This window comes from Lissotriton helveticus, chromosome 9 (assembly GCF_964261635.1).
Source record: "Lissotriton helveticus chromosome 9, aLisHel1.1, whole genome shotgun sequence".
NCBI lineage: Eukaryota > Metazoa > Chordata > Amphibia > Caudata > Salamandridae > Lissotriton > Lissotriton helveticus.
Genome location: NC_136070.1, coordinates 60,677,228 through 60,697,081, shown reverse-complemented (window position 1 = coordinate 60,697,081; position 19,854 = coordinate 60,677,228). Strand labels below are relative to the sequence as shown.

The 19,854-nt window shown below is 45.1% G+C and overlaps 1 protein-coding gene across 1 annotated transcript in view; it reads right to left on the bottom strand.

Moving 5' to 3' along the window:
- RYR3 (ryanodine receptor 3) overlaps positions 1–19,854 on the bottom strand; it is a 1,933,484-nt gene that overhangs the window by 118,192 nt on the left and 1,795,438 nt on the right. The window contains exons 94-96 of the mRNA XM_078661960.1: positions 13,371–13,413; positions 11,436–11,563; positions 5,635–5,695 (exon numbers count right to left, since the gene is read on the bottom strand). Of these exons, the coding sequence (XP_078518086.1) occupies positions 5,635–5,695; positions 11,436–11,563; positions 13,371–13,413 (232 nt within the window). The remainder of the gene's footprint in view (positions 1–5,634; positions 5,696–11,435; positions 11,564–13,370; positions 13,414–19,854) is intronic.

Genomic DNA, 19,854 nt, shown 5'->3' with positions numbered 1-19,854 from the left:
GAAATCCAGGCTTCCTGCGTCTGCCAACTCCTCAAAACAGTCCTCATCCAATTCACCTTCTTCTATATCAGAATGTGAATCTAAGTACCTCCTTTCTTCCAACAGATGTTGAGCCTCCCTTCTGGATCTCACCTTGACACGTTTTGCAACAGGATCCACCACCGGCTCCGACGGATTCGGGATCGACGTCGGAATCGAACTCGATGGCTCGGAGGGATGTGTCCGAGGCCGACTCGGAGCAGGCGACGTCGGGACCGGCGTCGATGGCCTCGGTGGAGGTGGAAAATGCCACGGCGGCGTCGGAGCCGGCATGTAAGGCATAAATGGAGCCGGAGGATAGGAGTGAGGAACTCCTAAACTAAAAGCCAGAGGACCCATGGGACCCGAAGGTGCACCAGAGGGGTACCACGTCCTTGAAAAGACTCCATACATTGCGTTGAGAAACGCAGATGGGTCCTGGCCTGGGGTTGGAAAGGGCGGTTGAAAACCCTCAGGCCGGTCTTGAGGAGTGTTCGGATTCGGCTCATCTATAGGCGCGGAATCCCCATCCTCTCGAACCTCTTCCTCATCTCGGGCCGGGGATGGCGCTGTAGACGGATTCGGAGACGGATTCGGAGCCGGCACCCGCGACTCCGATGAAGAGGCCTCACCTTCAGGTTCGGGTTCCGAAACATCAAGAGTCACCACCTTCGAACGTACCTTCTTCGGTGACTTCGACCTCGACTCCTTACCAGAATGATGTCGGGACTCACGTCTCCTCTTTTAATGTTTCTTCTTCTTCGAAACATGATCCGAAGCCGACTTCGAAGATGACCTCCCTCAAGATCCAGACCTCGACCTCGATCTTGACCTCGACCTCGCCCTTCGAGAACGAGACCTCGACGATTTCTCCTTTCCAGCTTTCAGCTTAGCCATCAGGAGCTTCGCCTCTCTCTCCCTCAGGGCCTTCGGGTTCATCTTCTTACACGAAGAACAATCATCCACATCATGGTCCGAACTCAAGCACCAGATGCAGTCGCTGTGTGGGTCGGTAATGGACATCATTTTGCCGCATTCTCTGCAGGGCTTGAAACCGGTCTTTTTTGAAGACATCGTCGAAGAGACAGGATACAAAGAAGCAGAAAATGGCAACAAATAGACAACAAAGTATCCGTTGGCTACTGAGATTCCCGATAACCGTTAGCGTCGACGACGCGGAAAAAAGGGAACTGATGTCATCACGCCGGCGTGGGCCTGTTATAGGCGTCGGTGACGTCAGCGGAGTCGCGTGCGAGGCCGTGTCTCTGTGACGTCCTAGTCCACGTCGGCGCGAGGCTACGAAAAGAATTTCCGAATGTTGCTGACGCAAGGGGGATATTCACAAGGTGAGGAATCCACACGGCAGATGTATCTATCAGAAATTGCCCCTAAAAACGTTTGTTTTTGCGAAGGAACCAGATGGGACTTGCGAGGTTGATAGGGAGACCCAGCGACTGAAATAGGGACAGACATCTTTGTACATGGGTGTCTGTGTCCGAAAAAGAATTTGCCTTGATAAGGCAGTTGTCTAAATAAGGAAGTATTTGAATCCCTTCAAGACGGAGGTGCGCCGCTACTGGTGCTAGAACCTTCGTAAACACCCGGGGTGCCGACCGTAGTCCGAAGCGAAGGACTTTGAACTGGAGGTCCCTGCCCGCCACTCTGAACCCCAAGTACTTTCTGTTTCTGGGAAGGATCGGAACATGCAAGTACGCATCTTGAAGATCGAGGGTGGCCACGTGATCCCCTGCCGACAGAAGTTGAAGAATTTCTTGAAGCGTCAACATCCAAAAGGACAATTTCCTTAGGTATTTGTTGAGGGAGCAAAGATCGAGAATGGGATGCCATTCTCCCGATTTTTTTATTATTAGGAAAAAATTTTAATAAAATCCTGTCCCTCTCTGTAACCGAGGGACTCTGTCGATCGCTCCTTTTTGTATCATCAGATTTATCTGGGAAAACAGCTTTCTGAGATGAGCTGGAAGTGGGCCTTTTGGGGAGAAATTTGGAGGAAACTTTTCGAATTCTAGAGCATGGCCTCTGGCACACGATGTCCAAGTCCCACTAGTCTGATGTTACTGAGGACCAGTTTGAGTAAAATTGGGAGATTCTTCCTCCAACCTTTACATGGGACTGTGGTAGAAGCGGTGGCAAGTGGCAGTTTTCATTGTTTATTTGAATCTCTTCCGCGGTAAGAAGGCTTCCTTTTATTTTGTGAATTGGCAGTGTTATGTTGTCCACATGACTGCTGTCTTTGTGACTGGTATCGTTGATTTCCTTGATATGATTGGTAAGATTTCTGTTGTTTGTAGGTCCCTCGATTGGAGAACGATCCACGCCTTTTCGCACCTCGAAAGGGTCGCTTACAAAATTGTAAAGTGCCGAGAGATCTGGCCGTCTCTGTGTCCTTCTTGATGGTTTGAAGGGATTCTTCTACATGTGGGTTGAGCAATGCCTCTCCATCAAATGGCATGTCAATAATCTTCCCCTGAACCTCCTGGCGAAAAGATGTAGCCTTCAACCAGCCTTGCCTAAGCAGAACGGCAGCACCCGCTAGCTATCTGAAACCTGTGGATGCAACATCCACGGACGAATCTATAATCTCCGCAGAGATACATTCCCCATCCTGTAAGATCTTTAGAGCTTCAGCCTTTTAAGGTTCTGGTAACATTTTGACATATGGTGAGATGTCCGACCACATTTGCTGGTCGTACCGACCCAAGATGGCTAGTGAATTGGCTGCACGGACTGTTGTCGCTGCCATGGTGGAGACTCTGTTCCCAATTGAGTCTAACCGTCTGGCATCCCTGTCAGGTGGGGCTGTAATTGGAGAAGAAGGATTTCTAGCCCGTCTTTGAGCAGCTTGTACAATTACGGAGTCAGCCTTTGGGTGACCTACGAGGCATGCCGCTGAATTGCCTGGCGCTTTATATTTTTTGTCCAGCCGGGGCAAAACTGGGGGGGGATAGACGCAGGAGTTGTCATTACCTTCAATTCCTCCTTCCAGATAAAACCTAATATTGGAATTGATCGTATCTGCCTCCTTGGCTGATCCTTAAAATCGTACAGGAAGCATTCCTCCTTCTTCGTTTCCATGGGAAAAATGAATCTTTGAGTTGCTCTATCCATGAGGAGGTGGAAGCCTCCGATATCCGCCGGAGGAGAATCAGTGAGAACTGGAGTTGAAGGACATGGAGTTTGGATTTGGTACTGGTCCCACTCCGACATAAGAGATCTTTCATCCACTTCACCATCCTCTCTATCATCATCCGATAAATTAGCATCAGGAGAATGGTGTGATGGTACTGGGGAAGGCGGTCTAGGAGACCTGAATGCTGAGGAGGAAGCTTGAGGCACAGGTGTCGGTGGAACAGAATCTGTCGATTCAGAAGGAGGGAACCGGCGGTAATAATCGTCTAGCATATGTTGGAGATTATTCAGTAAGGCTAGAGGCATCTGAGCTGAAGGTATAGCATCCGGAGGCGGGGCCACAGGCTCAAGGGAAGGCTGTTCATCCTGGTCATCCTCCTGATAATTTATGAACAATTCTGAAGGGCTTCTAGCTGTTCGGAATCCGTCATCCACCTCAGAGTCCTCATCACTTTCTTCTGAATCCAGTAATTGTTCAGGAGCCTGAAGAGGTACATTATTTGGAGAAATATGCAATGTAGACAGTGGCTCCAGCATAGAACCACGTCTCTGCAACAAAGAAGGTATTATCGTAGACAGTGTAGATGTCATAGCCGTAGACGCTGACCAGACTTGCGGCTCTGTACAAGAGGACAATTTCTGTGTCGACGCGAGGGCCGTCAACGAGGTCGTCGTCGATGGAGCCAAAGGTAAAACCGTCGACGAGGAAGTTTTCGTCGACGATGATGTCTTCATCGACGAGGTACTCTTCGTCGACGATACGGCCGTCGACGACTATGTAGTTATCGATGACGAGCCCGCCGTCGACGAAGCAACCCTCGAAGATGAAGTGGTCGTCGACGAGGCCATCGTCTACGCGATTATTCTAGTCTTCGTCGTCGACGGGACGCCGACGAAAGGCACAGTCTCTCTCGTCGACGAGATGGGTGACACAGACATGGACATCAGTGTAGACGGGGATGAGGCCGAAGACATAATCATTTGAGGCCTCGGTAATGAGAAGGTCACTGTCGATGTAGACGTCGCGTTGATGTTAATCTTCGTCGACTGAGTCATCGAAGATGGGGTCTTGGTGGAAGACATTTCAGAACCCTTAGAGGGTTGTTGTTTCCTCAACACCTTAGCCTCAGGAGAAGACAAAACCTCTTCAGAAGCCCTCTTCCAAGAGGACACAGATGACCCAGAGCCAATACTTCCCACCTCAGAAACTGAATTATCTTGATCTTTAATCTTCTGTAGCCACAGAAGTAGACGCCTCTCTCTGTCTCTGAGGGTTATTTGAGGGAAGGTCCTGCATATCTTGCAGTCTCTCACCTAGTGATCCGGGTACAGACAGTAGATGCATTTCTAGTGGGGGTCTTCAGAGAAAATCCAGAGCCTACCACAAGACTCACATGGTCTGAATAGAGATTCCTTTGAAGAAAACATCCTAAATGCAGAAAAAATCCTGAAGAATTGAGAAATACTGAGCAGAGCTCAGGGAGACTCCCTTCACACGACGTGCGGTAGAAAATCTGAGAGCCTGAGTCTCTGGGGAGAACATTCTGGTGGGTGCTGTCGCCTGATTGGCTGCAGTTTGGACTATGTATAATGACTATGATAGTCATAGATGTGGAACTTTTTCTTTGTAGCATTGGGCTATTTCACTTCCTGGTTTCATGCTACCAAGAGTTTTGGATTATTATGTGCATAGTTATTGCTTTTTTATATACCGTGGGACTCCCACTCCGACAACGGGGAATGATTCAGGCATGTGAATCTATGAAAGACACCCCAATACTGGAGAATTCCACTGTTTAGAGAACAGGCTTGGCAGAATCATCAGCAAGGAAAGACGTCCCTATAGGATTTGACTTTAGTCTGGCACTGTGAAGAGACACAAGAGGTGTAGGATAAGAAGGCCTTCAGGCTGTCGGTGAAATACCACTACGCTTACCTTATCATTTTATCACTTACTCTGTGAGGTTGGGGGGAAAGGTTTCATGGGGGGGGGTCACGATTCTTGCGCCAAGCGTCTGCTGAGCGTGACCCGCTTTGGAGACAGTGGCAGGTAGAGAGTTTGACTAGGGTGGTACACCTGTCAAACAATAATGCAGATGTCCTAAGGCGAGCTCTGGGAGGGCAGAACCCTCCTGTGGAGCTGAAAGGCAAAAACTAGCTTGATCTCAATTCTCACAGGGATAACTGGCTTGTGGCAGCAAAGTGTTCCTAGCTATTTTGCTTTTTGATCCTTCGATGTAAGCTTTTCCAATCACTGTGCAGAGAATTGAGCAGAAAGACCAAAGAAGCAAAGAAAGTTGGACAAAAAAGGGCAAAAGAGGACAGATAGATGTCTACATGTGATTCGATGTGTGATATCTAGTTTGTGCCATGTTCTCACTTGCTCATAGTAGTAATGCCCAGTGACAATTCTGACAACAAGTTGAATATGCAAACTTATGTTGTGCAAGGCAAAAAAATACTTACATTATCAGTGAATACGACCCCCAGTTTCCATATGTGATACTTCATGTCGATGGAGCTTAACCTGGGAACACAGACAAGCACAGTACTATTAGTGTTGCAAATGTATGGTTGTGCCCTCAAAAAGTGCTTAGAAGAGGCCACACAGTTAACATATCATATGGTGTACTGTTACCTGTGATGATAACATGGACCTGTGACTTCTCGTTACCTGTTACTTTATGCCTAACTTTCCTATGGATAGACGTGATCATTTTGCCCATTCTAGTGTTACATGTTATAAGGGGCATAGCACTTTTCCATGTGGACTAATATTTTTGGACTGTGCTTATTATTTCAGTTAATATCTGTGATATTACACTCTCAGTTAATACCTGTAATAACATTAACGTTACTCTTAAATAATTAAAAAAATTATTTACTAGTGTTCCACCACCGCTATTGCAAATCTACTTTCCTCTAAACAAAACTTAGACGGACTACTCCTCACCAGCCAAACAGGTCCCCAAAGATACCAAAGCAGAGTTTTTGTCACAACCAGTTTTCTACAAGCCAGTGGCAGAGGCCATACTGTCAGCACGACTGGATCTGACCTCTAGAATTTCCTCCCACATGCTGTGAGACTAACTTCAGATCCAAAGTGCTTCAATATGTCTCCATACATATTGCTTTTCAGGCCAAATGTTGGCTGCTGACGATCCCTACTCAAATGCTGCACTTTTCAGTTACCATTTGTCATGTATTCACATTTTCTGGTTCCTTTGTATTCTTCCCCTTCTATTTTGACCTGCCTCTCTCAGTCCCAACCCCACTTGTGTTAGGGTTGAAGAAGTCAGAATATTTTCTTAAGCATCTAAAGGTGAAAGTATGTATCTTTAACCACTCCATTGATCTAAGACGCAAGGTTGAGATCTGCGTCAAGAATAACTGCCAGTGTTTGTACCATATGAGCCATGGTTATTGGAAGCACTAGATTTACATAACATTGAACTGGATAACAGGATAGATGCAGATGACGTCCCACCCAGGTTAAGGATTTTGCTCTGTTTTGGCACAGAAAGCTTTCTTTCACCCTTTGATTGATGCTGTCCGTAATTGTGATGCAGCTTTCCTTTTTTAGTTTAAGTAATTGTGTATCAATTCCTGTGTTATGTTTGATTATATGGGATAAAGTTCACCCTGCTGTACATTATAAGGATCTTGCAAGTCACAAGGGATTTCCATGACCATATTATAAAGGAACAGGACTGAAAGCATAGTTCCTTTATAAGGTCATGGAACTCCAAAGTAACTTGCAATAGCCTTTTAATGTACAGCAGAGGGCATTTTAGTCATAATAATACATGGTGACTCCATCATCCTTCCCTCGAATCACTTAATTCCTTGGTGTCTAGCTTTTTGTCATATTCACTGCAGACAAGAATAATAAAAGCAGATTGTGTAGCAAAAAGAACACACAGTAAAGCAGTTAGTAATTTTTGTAACAAGGTATTACCATCAGTTTAATGTAAGATTAGCAAAAATGCGATACCTCAGAGTGTCTGAAAACATGGAGAGATTCTAGCTTTCCTGTAATGACCTGTAGCATCAAAACACTCAAATATATTGCCATATCTACCTTATGCTGATCGCCTTTTCCTTTTAGAAAAAGTTATCAGAAGGAAAACCCAGTTCCGTTCCCTTGTTTAAACTGAAGCTGTAAATACGCTCTTAACCTGTCGTTGACCCTGGCTCTGAAAGCAGGCATTGAGAAGTCACAACTATAATAACTTGTTACATTTGATCAGTTAGGTCATTTCTTTAGTACAGGTGACAAGAGACTCACAAATCATCTGAAATAAGAAACATAGAAACATACTGTTGCACAGGGATTGCAGTCACCCATGTATTATAATATAATATATAACTTCCTGGTATTGGTGAATATAATATAGCACATCCAGTTGTTACATGTGATTACAAAAGGTTGCTTCCTATTGTTATGTATGACAATGATATAGCACTTTCTAGTGTTTTGGATACTCAATCGAACACGTCCATATTAGGTGTCCTTATAATCTTTTCCTTGAAGTTGTTTCCTGAGTTGAGAATATTGCACTGCTCTCATGACTCTTGTTGGAAGTACTTCAAGTCCTAACGTTGCAAGATAGCATTGTACATTGCTGCTTGCATGTATGAGATTGAATTTCCTGTCCGAGACAATACTGGCCCTATTTCCCTTCATTGCTGTGCTTCTAATACTGAACTCCCTCATCTTCCCGGTACTATGTGTTCCTTGTGGTTATAATAATGCACTTGCTGTTATTCCCACTGTTGAGGCAAATTATTGTGCTCCCTATAACAATCAGGCTTCTTTCAGTTCTCTATGAAGATGAGTCAGCACTGCCTCTTTTCCCTTGTTATCTTCTCTCTGATGATAATACTTTCTTGTTGTTCCCAGTGGTGTTGATCCCAGCCATGATGATCCTGCCCTTCCTTTTGCTCTCTCTCATGATTCTGCCCTTCCTCTTGTTCTCTCTGATGATACTGCCCTAATCGTGTTCCTTGTGATGTTGAAACTACGGGCCATATTATCAAGAAAGGGCGATACATTATCGCCGCTTTTATCGGCAGGAAACTGCCGCTAGAGCGGCAATAATGGGCTTGATAATATGCCCTTGTGAATTCCTATAGAAGCCCAGGTTTACACCAGAACCTGGGCTTCTATGGGAATTCACAAGGGCATATTATCAAGCCCATTATGGCCACTTTAGCGGCAGTTTCCTGCCGATAAAAGCAGCGATAATGTATCGCCCTTGCTTGATAATATGGCCCAAATTTCCTCTTGTTTCCTCTGATGCTACTGCACTGCATCTTGTCCCCTGTGATAATATCATTCACCCTGTGTTTTCCTTGTGATGATGTACTTACTACCTTTTTGTGATGATGATGCCACGGTTCATCTTGTTCCTTGTGATGATTCTTCTACCCTTCTTCTTCCTCCCTGTATGCTGGGACTGCACTTCCTGTGGTTTCCTGTGATACTATGCTTACTTTTGTTGTCTCTGGTCAAACTGCACAGAGTATTCTCTCTGGTGATGATGCGGCCCAGAATCATGGCCCCTGTGAGGATGTTACAGTGTTTCTATGTGTTGTCTGTGATGTTGATATTGCCCTTCCTTCTGTTCCCTGTGGTGATACTGCCCTTTTCCTAGTGTGTTCTGATGGTCATAATGGTCTTCGATCTATACCCTGTGGGGACACTGCCCATTTCCTTATTTCTGCTGATGATCACACTGCTTTTCATACTGTTTGTTCCCTGTGCCAGGGTCCTCGTCAGGCAGCCAGTGCGCCTTGCCCTTGCCCCTTCTGCCAATGACAGTACCAACACAGCTATTAACCATCACACTCCTACAAGTGTGACAATTCATACTATTTCAGGCCCCAAAAGCTATAAGAATGGCTTGGGCGGTATGTTTTAGTCGTTGTAGGAATGTGCCCCTTTTTGACAAGGTCATCTCCACTTTTTGCCTGATACCGGATGAGTTTTCAATTGAAAGTGCACTGGGTGTCGGCTAACAAGGTCCCCAGTGCCACAGCTCTTTCCCAAAATTGTACCATTGTTCCATAATTGGCACAACTTCAGCCCCCTTGTAAATCCTTAGTAAACTATATCCCTGGTACCTAGAGCATTGGGATTGAAGTTCCCTCTCTAATCCACCCCACTATAATCTACCACAATCTATTCCAGTCTACCCCACCCCACTCCACTCCAATTTACCCCATTCCAATCTACCACGCTAAACTGCCCAAATCCTCCACTACAATCTACCACAATCCAATCTACCCCACTTCAATCTACCTCACTCCAATGTAACTCACTCTACCCCACCCCACTGCAATCTACCACACCCTACGTTACCCCACTCCAATCCACCCCATTCCACTCCAATCTACACAACTCCACTCACTCCAATCTGTCCCACTCCAAACTACCCCACTCCAATCATCCCTCTTCAATCTACTCCACCCTAATCTACCCCACTACACTCCAATCTACCCCACTCCAGTCCACTCTTCCCCAATCCCTCACTATACTCCAGTCTTGACTCAACTCCCACTCTACTCCAATTTACCACACACCACTCAAATCTACCCCACTCCAATCCAATCTAACCTACTCCCCAATCCAATCTACCCCACCCCACCCACTCCATCACAAACTACCCTACTCCAATCTACCACACTCCAAACTACCCCAATGTACCCCCACTCTATTCCACCCTACTATAAGACATCCAATCTACCCCACTCCACCTCACTCTAATCTACCACACACAACTCAAATCTACTCCACTCCAGTCCAATCTAACCTACTTCACCGATTCCAGTCTGACCCAATCCAATCTTCCCAATCCCTCACTCCACACGTCTCGAATCCACTGCACTTTTTCCAACTCAACTCCACAACACACTACTCCAATCTATCCCACTCCAATCTAATCAAATACACCCAATCTACTCCACTCTACCTCAATCTACCACACTCTATTCCACTCTACCACACTCCACTTCACTCGAATCTACCACACATCACATAAATCTACCCCACTCCAGTCGAATCTAACCTACTCCACCCCAATCCACCCCACCCCACCCCACTCCATCACATACTACCCTACTCCAATTGACTGCACTCAAGCCTACCCCAATTTACTGCCACTCCATTCCACCCCACTATAAACCACCCAATCTACCCCACCCCACTTCACTTTAATCTACCACACACCACTCAACTCTACTCCAGTCCGATCTAACCTACTCCTCCCCACACCAATATGCCCCAACCCACTCCACTCTTCCCCAATCCCTCACTCCACTACAGTCTAGACTCCACTGCAATCTTTCCAACTCCACTCCACCCCACTCTAATCTACCCACTCAAACCACCTAATCTATCCCACTCTACCCCAATCAACCACACACCACTCCACTCTAATCTACCACACACCACTCAAATCTACTCCAGTCCGATCTAACCTACTCCTCCCCACACCAATATGCCCCAACCCACTCCACTCTTCCCCAATCCCTCACTCCACTGCAGTCTAGACTCCACTGCAATCTTTCCAACTCCACTCCGCCCCACTCTACTCTAATCTACCCACTCAAATCCACCTACTCTATCCCACTCTACCCCAATCAACCACACTCCACTCCACTCTAATCTACCACACACCACTCAAATCTACTCCACTCCAAACCAATTTAACCTACTCCACCCCACTCCAATCTGCCCCAACCAGGGGAACCAAAACCAGCCCTGGCAAAGTGCTCGGCCGGCCCCCTGGGGGTGCGACCGAGCTCTTTGCCAGGGCCGGTTTCGGCCGATTTTGTTACACGGCCTATTTTGCAGCTATGCTGCTAAAACGGCCCTGTAACAAAAACGGCCCCAGGGCCCCAAACCAGCCCCCACCCTTGCGCTGCACCGGGGGATTGCCCAGTGCCCGCAATGGCCAGTCCGGGCCTGGCCCCAAACCACTCTACCCCAAACTACCTTTCTCCAATCTGCTGTGCTCCACTCGACACCAATCTACCCTACCCGACCAACTTTTAGCCATGCTGAACAGCAGCCACAATGGTGTGTACCACGTGGCTAAAACACCTTGTCAAAGCCAAGAGCTCTTGCATAGGCGAGACCTATTGGGTTTGCCAATGCTTGTTTGAGATTATATTTTCTAGCCTCATGGCCCTGATGTGGACCTCACGCTTCCTCCTGCTCGCTCTGGTTTTATTTTGCGGTACAATGAATGACCAGCTCATACCATGACACGAGAGATCCCTCCTCAGGTTTCGTCTCCTCCACTGGGCTGAAGTCCAGAGCATTTTTGTCCAGTCCCAGGAGTTCTGCAATCCGCTCGGCTCCGTACAGATCGCCGTACTTGTTAATGACCTGGCAGGAGGGGGAGGAAGCAGACATTGTCAGATCAGACCCCACTGGCCCCTGGTCCCATTCACGTCCTCCGTCTCGATGCTAAACAGTCAGGCAAGGGTGGCGCGAGGCGCCTGGGGACAGCGGGGTGATGCACGCACCCCCCAAGCAGGGAATCAGGCCACAGACATGCTTTGTATCCACGGTGGAGACGAGCTCGCGGCCCCGGCTGATTGGCAGAGCACGGCTGTCAGACATGCACGGTCCCCTGTGGATGCACGGAGCTCAGGGACAGCGAGTGCTCCCGAATGATGAAAAGCATCCCCGCTCCATTACTACCAGGCCTTTCAAATAGGATGCATGCACTCAGAGGCGAGCTTCCAAATACAAAGTAAATTGAGAGTAGAACAAATCAGTGCAGTGCGACACACTCTTTAACAGGGAGATGGGATTCTGGGGGAGGGGCGGGGGCCGGAGAGGCACAGAGGCAGACTAGAGAGGGTGTGAAGAGGTGAGATTTAGGAGATGCTTTTAAAACGTCTTCTGGTGAATGCAAGATGTTTGTAGATCCTCTTTTAAACATTATTTTTAAAGTAACATGTGCTTCTTTTTTAAAGAAAAAATAAACAAAATCTACCATATTAGCATGCAGATGGGCTACCAACATTCTTGCTTTTTTAACTTTAAAAATGGCTTTTCTCATAAAAGGTATTTTTTTTCTTTAAAAAAAGCTCCAGGATCCTACCATTGGGTGGACTATTCAGTGCTTATGACTAGCGAACAAGATTGCTTAAAGTAGAACTCAACATTGCCCCAGATCCAGAGGGTAATCTACTAGGGGACTTCTACACCAAACAGTGTGATAGAGAATATTCCTCTGGTACATTTCCTCCAGACTTACCGCTTCCTTTCCAAATCAGACATTATCCAGTTATCACCAACCTCAGGCCCTTGGTGAGTGTGATGGGAGGTCGATGTAGTGCAACATGAGGAAGTGGGGCAGTGGGAAAAAGTACTGTCACTATAGATAGTGTTGTTGAAGGATGAATTAAATACATTATTACTGCTGTGGCAGGAAGTGGTAACCAAACTGTTAGTTCTGTGGTAGTTGGTTTTATGTGTAATGGTGTGGAAGAGCTATACGTAGAAGAGAGGGATGAACAGATATAGATGTTGGAGTAAGTTTTATGGCTAGTGTAGTTGAAGGTAGGGGTAAGTCTTTGAGCGAGCTGTTCCCGTGTGTGGCAAGGGCACTGGTAGTGTGTTTGAAGTAACTTTTATGGGTTTCTCCAGTCAAGGATGTGGTATGGGTAGTGTGGATGAGTAGTCCAGAAAGAGAAATGGGCAGTTCAGCTGAGGAAAGCCTCAGTGAGAGGCTGTGAACTGAACAACATCTAAGTGTAATCTGACAAACGATATCAACTACGATGAATACGTATATAAAAGACACACACCCACACTTCATACATAACATTACAAGGACCATCCATTGACCATAATGAAGTGTGTATTTACTATTCTAACACCACACGCGCTTTGATACTGAGGTAGGTCATAAAGCGGACCAAGGCGAATATAACTGTAGTTTTCATTTTTTGATACACTCGCTCAAAAGTACCTAAACACACTATGGGGACAGTATCTCCCAACGCACCAGACCTCACAAAGATAGTGCTTGATTCTGTGAGGGTTTACCCAAGCTATGAGGACTCATCTGGTCCTTGCAGCATGGGTTATACATATGCAGACATCCCCCCCCTCCTCCCCGCAGGCCGCATTAGGTTGAAACTTCCATGAGCAGCAGCATGAGCTGCAGTTAAGGACCTACCTTTCGCTTGACAAACTTGTCCCAGTAGTTATTGGGGAAGGACCTGAAAATAAAAATAAAAACACGTGAGAACAACTCTGCTCTTTCCTACATTCTTTCACATCTAGGGCCTGTCCAGAGGAATGGCAATCCATGTAATTTCTGAGGTTAGGGAGTGACCTCAGGCGCCCTGAGGCTCATGTTATACAAGCTTTGGTCTTTTGGTGTCCAGAAGCTGATACAGTAAAGAGGAGGAGTAATGAAGGAATATTTCTTACCTGTACATATAATCTTGATCATGGTCATCGTTCCCATATCCAAGAGTGCTGCTTTATTTCCATTGGTCCACTCAGATCCTCGCGAGATGACTTCCCACCCAGCCAGGTTAAGAGACTCCCACTTTAGCGCATGGCACGAGTGAACTTTGCCTGATGCAGGTCTCTACATTTTTTTAAGTTAGACGTGACGGCAGTTCACTTACGGTCCTAACAGCCAAACTATGAATATTCTGCTTGATAATCTCCACAGGGCCCCATCTGTCTCCTTTTTCAATAGAGACCTAAAAACGTTTCTGTTTGACTCAGACTAACCTATAACCTAGCTACCGCCTGATAACAGTCTTTTGAGCACTGAGCGCCAGGACGCTTCGGAGGAAGCAGCTATGCGCTTTAACCCCTTCCATGCTGGTGACGAACCCCAGCCGCCACGCTCTGCGGCGCTCGTGTGCTGATGACGGCTGGGGTTCGTCACGGCCCCGCCCTGTTCTTTTGTTTACTGCACAGCGGCGGAAACGGCCCAGCATGGAAGGGGTTAACGGGCGCGGTCATGACGAACTCAACTCGTCATGAGCACCGGAGCGCCGTGGCTCATGACGAGCTGAGCTCGTCATGAGCACAGGAGGGGCTAAACTGCCTTTTGATTGATTGATTAAAGTGAATGATGTTCAGATTATCCCTACCAGACAGGTTGCCCGTCTGTTTGATCCTCCTTATAAAGAGCAGAGCCCAACGATGTGGGGCTTTTTTAATTCTGTTGGGGAGTACCCGGGCTGCCAGTGGAAGGAACGGTTACTTACATTCACCAGCCTTCCTGCCTGCAGATGCTGATATGATGACCACATGTTCAGCATCCAATAGGCCAGCGAGAAAAGAACAATTCAAAAGCCTGGCCAACATCAGGAACATACGGATATACAGAGGGTCAGGCCTAGGCCTGGGACATTATGGATGGAAGGAGAGTGAATTTGAATGAATGGATCTAGTCAAGTGTGCCTCACCCAGTAATGTAAACTGTGTACCATAGGTTCTGAACCATCATAATATTTATTTACAAACAAATAAAGGAAAGATGTCCCAGTTAATCAGCACACAAGGTTTTGTCTATTAGTCCATTTGTCTCTTAGGTACTTGATGGTGTGCTTTGAGTAAAGGAGTGAGGAGGTATGCAAAGGAGCACAATGCTAGTGAATGGGGTGAGGGGGAACTGTATGGAGTCAAAGCCTAGTGATAGATCTAACATTGCAAATAACACCACAGACCTGATAATCACAGAGAAAAAAAAATTACTTACCTGTGGTAGCCATCTTTCTTGTAGGTACTCTATCTACCTGCAGATTCCTCACCAGTAGAACGCTCCCTAAGCATCAGACTGGATCCAGAAAACAAAGCAACAAGGTCACTGGTATTGGGCACTGGAATCAGTTGGGACCGGAGGTGACGTTAGGCGACACCACTGTGGTCATAAAACGACCGCCCTGGCACATAGATGTCAGTTTCTCTCTGTATTTTCCAAGTATTTGAGGCTAGAGGGCAGATTGGCATTGATGAAGAAATGCAGTTCCATGGGATCTTATTAACTTTCTCTATAAATAATCCATCAAATGGAGAGGCGGGTTGGTGAGGAATCTGCACCTAGAAAGAGCATGCACCAGAAAAATCATTATGCTGGTAAGTAATATTTAATTCTGATGGAGACTTCTAGCTGCAGATTCACAGCAATACCTTGCGCAGAAAACGAAATCCTGCAAGACGGGCCTGGCAAAGTGCACATCCTGTGCTCCTCCGCTTCCAGACAGTAATGCTTAGCAATCAGAACACCTTGAGCAAGAGCAGATATGGTTGATTTAGCCTTGGTGGAATGGGTCCTGATTCCTTCAGGAGGCTTTATCTGGGCTGAGGCGTAGCAGGCTTTGATGCTGAGGATGATCCACAGAGCCAGACCTCTACTGTACCATTTCACCCTTTTTGGTGTCAAGGTAGCCAACAAACAGCTGGTGATCCAATCGGAAATCCCTGTTGTGTTCCAGGTAGTAGTTTACCACCCACTGAAGATTCAACCGATGCAACCACTCTTCCTTTAGTAGGATGAGGTGGAGGGTAAAAGGTCGGAAGAGTGATCGATTGATCAAGATGGAAAGGAGTGACCACGTTAGGGACGAAAACAGCCCTGGTTTACAACACCAACTTTTCTGGAAATAAGGCAGTAAAATGAGTGCGACTGATAGAGCAAGATTTCGCATCGCAACTTGCTCGATTCATGAACCTCGAATCTGTTTTAACCTCATAACAATTGTACGTTCTACTAATCTCTTTTATTTTGGGAATGCGTGTGTAGTAGCGAAGCTTGCCTATGTGTTCTACTAATATAAATAACCGTTGTACCTAAAATGGCCGCTGCTTGCATTTCTGTTTCTGCGCATGCGTTGGGCATAGTCACGTGTCATGACGCAGTCACAGTTTGAGAGGGAAAGGGTGCGCATGCGTAATAGTCACAAGATGGTTGCTTAATGTGATAACAAAGTGAAGCTCGTGCCTTTGCTCTCGTGTCGTTAAGTATTGCACTAATATCTAATTGCATAGTATATTTTTATGATGATAGACCTGAAGTACGAAATCAGGACATGTAATACATTCATTTATTTCTATGTGCTAATTTGTCTTCGCTTACTTTTCATGTATCACGGGAAATGGGGTCTGAAATTGCCGAGAGCCATCTTGAAGGTCCCTTCGGCGCATGCCCGTGTGGCCAGAAGCCGATAACCTTGGGCAGTGGAACTCAGCCAGCTGGCAGTCGCGGTCAAGATGCTCATGTGAACGCCACCTCTGACCCAGCAAGATGGAGTTAACTGTCCTCAAACTGATACAATGACATTTTCTCTATTGTATTCTATGCGGCTTCTCACGGGAACCCCAATCTTGCTAGGCGGCACCTTAAAATGCAAAATAGGTCTTGAAATAGTCTGTTCTGATTGGTGTGTTAACCAAATCCTACCTTAGGACCAATCGAAATTGGGGATTCTGACACTTTGCAACATTTGGGGGGTGGTACACTGTCCCAAAACAGTATATCTAGCCTAGGTTCACCTAGGGAAATTGTCCGACTTGTCTGAATAGCTGACCTGTCACTGACCCAACGCACTCAATAGGTGACTGAAGATACAGAGCGCTGCGGAGCACTCTGTCCGAATTTGACCATAGACAAAGGTTTTACTAAACCTTAAAGTGCTGGCGGAGCACTTTGCTGGGGAGTTCGCTGACCCAATCGGGGTTCTGATCGGTAGCTGCGGAGAGGGTGGAGCACAGGCGTTGCTTCCGAGCTGCGGGTGCTGGTCGTGTCCTGGTGGTCCTGTCCTGATCCTAATCTGGGTTTCATGTCCTGTCCTGGAGTGTCCATTCTGCATCTGCTGTCCCATTGAGGGTTATCCATCCTTGAGGGTTTTCCTGTCCTTAACTGACCCGTGGCCAGGGTTGGTTTTCACACCAGTCTAGGTAAATATACTGCTGCGAACACTATACTGCACCTCTTTCTATTTTTCTGTCTTTGCTTCAATAAAGAAATACCCTTTGCATATGTTAATTTTCCATGCTTTTTCCGCAAATCATTGCATCTCATTAAAGTCATTTTTGCATTTGATTTTATAGCGTGTTCCTATGTTACCCTACCTTTTAGAAATCATTTTTTCTATCGCAGTTTGTAACTTGTTGATGTGGTCTATAATTTTCTCTCACAAATCTGACTGAAGTAATGTTCTAGAAATTTTAGCGTGCTTCACTTCTCATCCTTAGTGTGATGGTGTAGGATTTCTAAGTTCCTAAATCATATTCATGAAATAGGTGTCCTTAGTATAAAGGTATACTTGCCATTTCTTTGCCCCCTCAAAGAGGTCCATTCTTGAATGACTAGTTTTCTACTTTAGCAGGTTCCCAGTCGCACTAGCATCTTTTAAAACTTAAATGTTTGCCTTATCTTTGTTTCTTTATGGTTATATGATTTTTGTTATCTTGATTATTGACTGTCTCTTAACTGTAAGTTTAATACTCTATGAAGAAGAATTTTAGATAAATCTTTTAAAACTTCCAGTTGTCCGTGGTCATTTCATGAAAAATCAAAGTGTATATGTTGGGTTTGTATTTTGCTGCCTTTCCTTTTACAGCTAGCTCCCTGACCCATCGTGGTCATAGGTACCCGTGACGGTGGATGGTGAGTCGGGTACACTGGTAATAATCGAAAAGGGACTCATGATTATTGGTAGTAGATTGTAAGGTCATCTGATCAATGTATATGGTGAATTGAATATATGGGCCCGAAGCCAGAAGTGGCGACATTTTTGGTCGGGTGACCTGCGATCTCTATCACGACAACTAAGGGCCAGCAACTCACTGACCCTTCTAGCAAAGTGATAGCAACCAAAAACACAGTGTTCAATCAAATAACCGGGATTTATAAAGCACAGCAAATCACCGGTGAAGGGTGTAAAGGTGCTGAAGTTGCTAGGTGCTTCGCGGAGAAAGTAGTGAGAGGAAGAAGAAAGTACTCAGAAAAACGGGTGGTGGGTTGTAGGGGGAGGAAGGAGAAAAGAAAAAAGGCACTCAGAAAAACGGTGGGGGGGAGGAAGGAGAAAAGTAAAAAACAAGCATTTGCAATGCAATAGGTCTCGTATTAAGAAAGTTTGAGCTATTGGTATTGTAAATGACCAATTTTTTATTTAGGTTTTGTTTTTGAAAATAGCGAAATTAATAGCTTTGTCATTTACCATGCCAATAGTTATAACTTTCGCAAATGTGACACCTATAGCATTTGTAATGCAATATGTGTTGTATTTACGTGACTTACATGTATTGATATTACAAATAACAATGGTTTATATTTTTTTAAAATAATTTATACCTAAATAAAAGTTCTTGTAATTTATAATGGCAATAGCTTAAACTTTTGTAAATAACATTTATGAAGATTATGTTCAGTGTATTTTATTGTGACGAAAATCCAAGAACATATGTCAAATATTAACATCTTTTTCTTACATTTGTAATAAAGCTTGAAACATTGAGATAACATATTTGAACCAGTTGTTGTTGAATGGTTGCACAGATTGATGCTGTGGTGGAGCTCAGTGATGTTGTGGTGCCACAGAGTGATGCTGTGGTGGTGCTGAGTGATGCTGTATGCTATGTTTTGTTTTGCTATCCTATGTTTTGTTATGCTATGCTATGCTGTTTTGTTATGCTATGCTATGTTTTGTTATGCTATGCTATGCTATGTTTTGCTATGCTATGCTATGTTATGCTATGCTATGTTTTGTTATGCTATGCTATGCTTTGTTATGCTATGCTATGTTATGCTATGCTATGTTTTGCTCTGCTATGCTTTGTTATGCTATGCTATGTTTTGTTGTGTTTTATAATGCTATGCTTTGTTTTGCTATGCTATGATTTGTTATGCTATGCTATGTTTTGCTGTGTTTGGTATGCTATGCTGTGTTTTGCTATGCTATTATATGTTTTGTTATGTTTTGTTAAGCCATGCTATGTTTTGTTGTGTTTTGTTATGCTATGCTATGTTTTATTGTGTTTTGCTAGGCTATGCTTTGTAATGAGATGTTTTGTTATGCTATGCTTTGTTATGCTATGCTTTGTTTTGGTATGCTATGCTTTGTTATGCTATGCTTTGTTATGCTATGTTTTGTTATGCTACGCTAAGCTTTGTTTTGTTATGCTATGCTATGTTGTGTTTTGTTATGCTATGCTTTGTTGTGTTTTGTTATGCTATGCTATGCTATGTTTTGTTATGTATGCTATGGTTTGTTGTGTTTTGCTATGTTTTGTTTTGCTATGTTTTGTTTTGCTATGTTTTGTTATGCTATGCTTTGTTATGCTATGCTTTGTTATGCTATGCTTTGTTGTGTTTTGCTATGTTTTGTTTTGCAATGCTATGCTTTGTTATACTATTCTATGTTTTGTTTTGCTATGCTTTGTTTTGTTATGCTATGTTTTGTTATGCTATGTTATGTTTTGTTGTGTTTTGTTATGCTATGCTTTGTTATGCTATGCTATGTTTTCCTATCCTATGCTTTGTTTTGTTATGCTATGCTATGTTTTGTTATGCTATGCTGGTGAGGGTGAGTGAGGGTGAGTGAGGGTGTGTGAGGGTGAGTGAGGATGTGTGAGGGTGAGGGTGTGTGAGGGGTGAAGGTGAGTGAGGGTGTGTGAGGGTGAAAGGGTGTGTG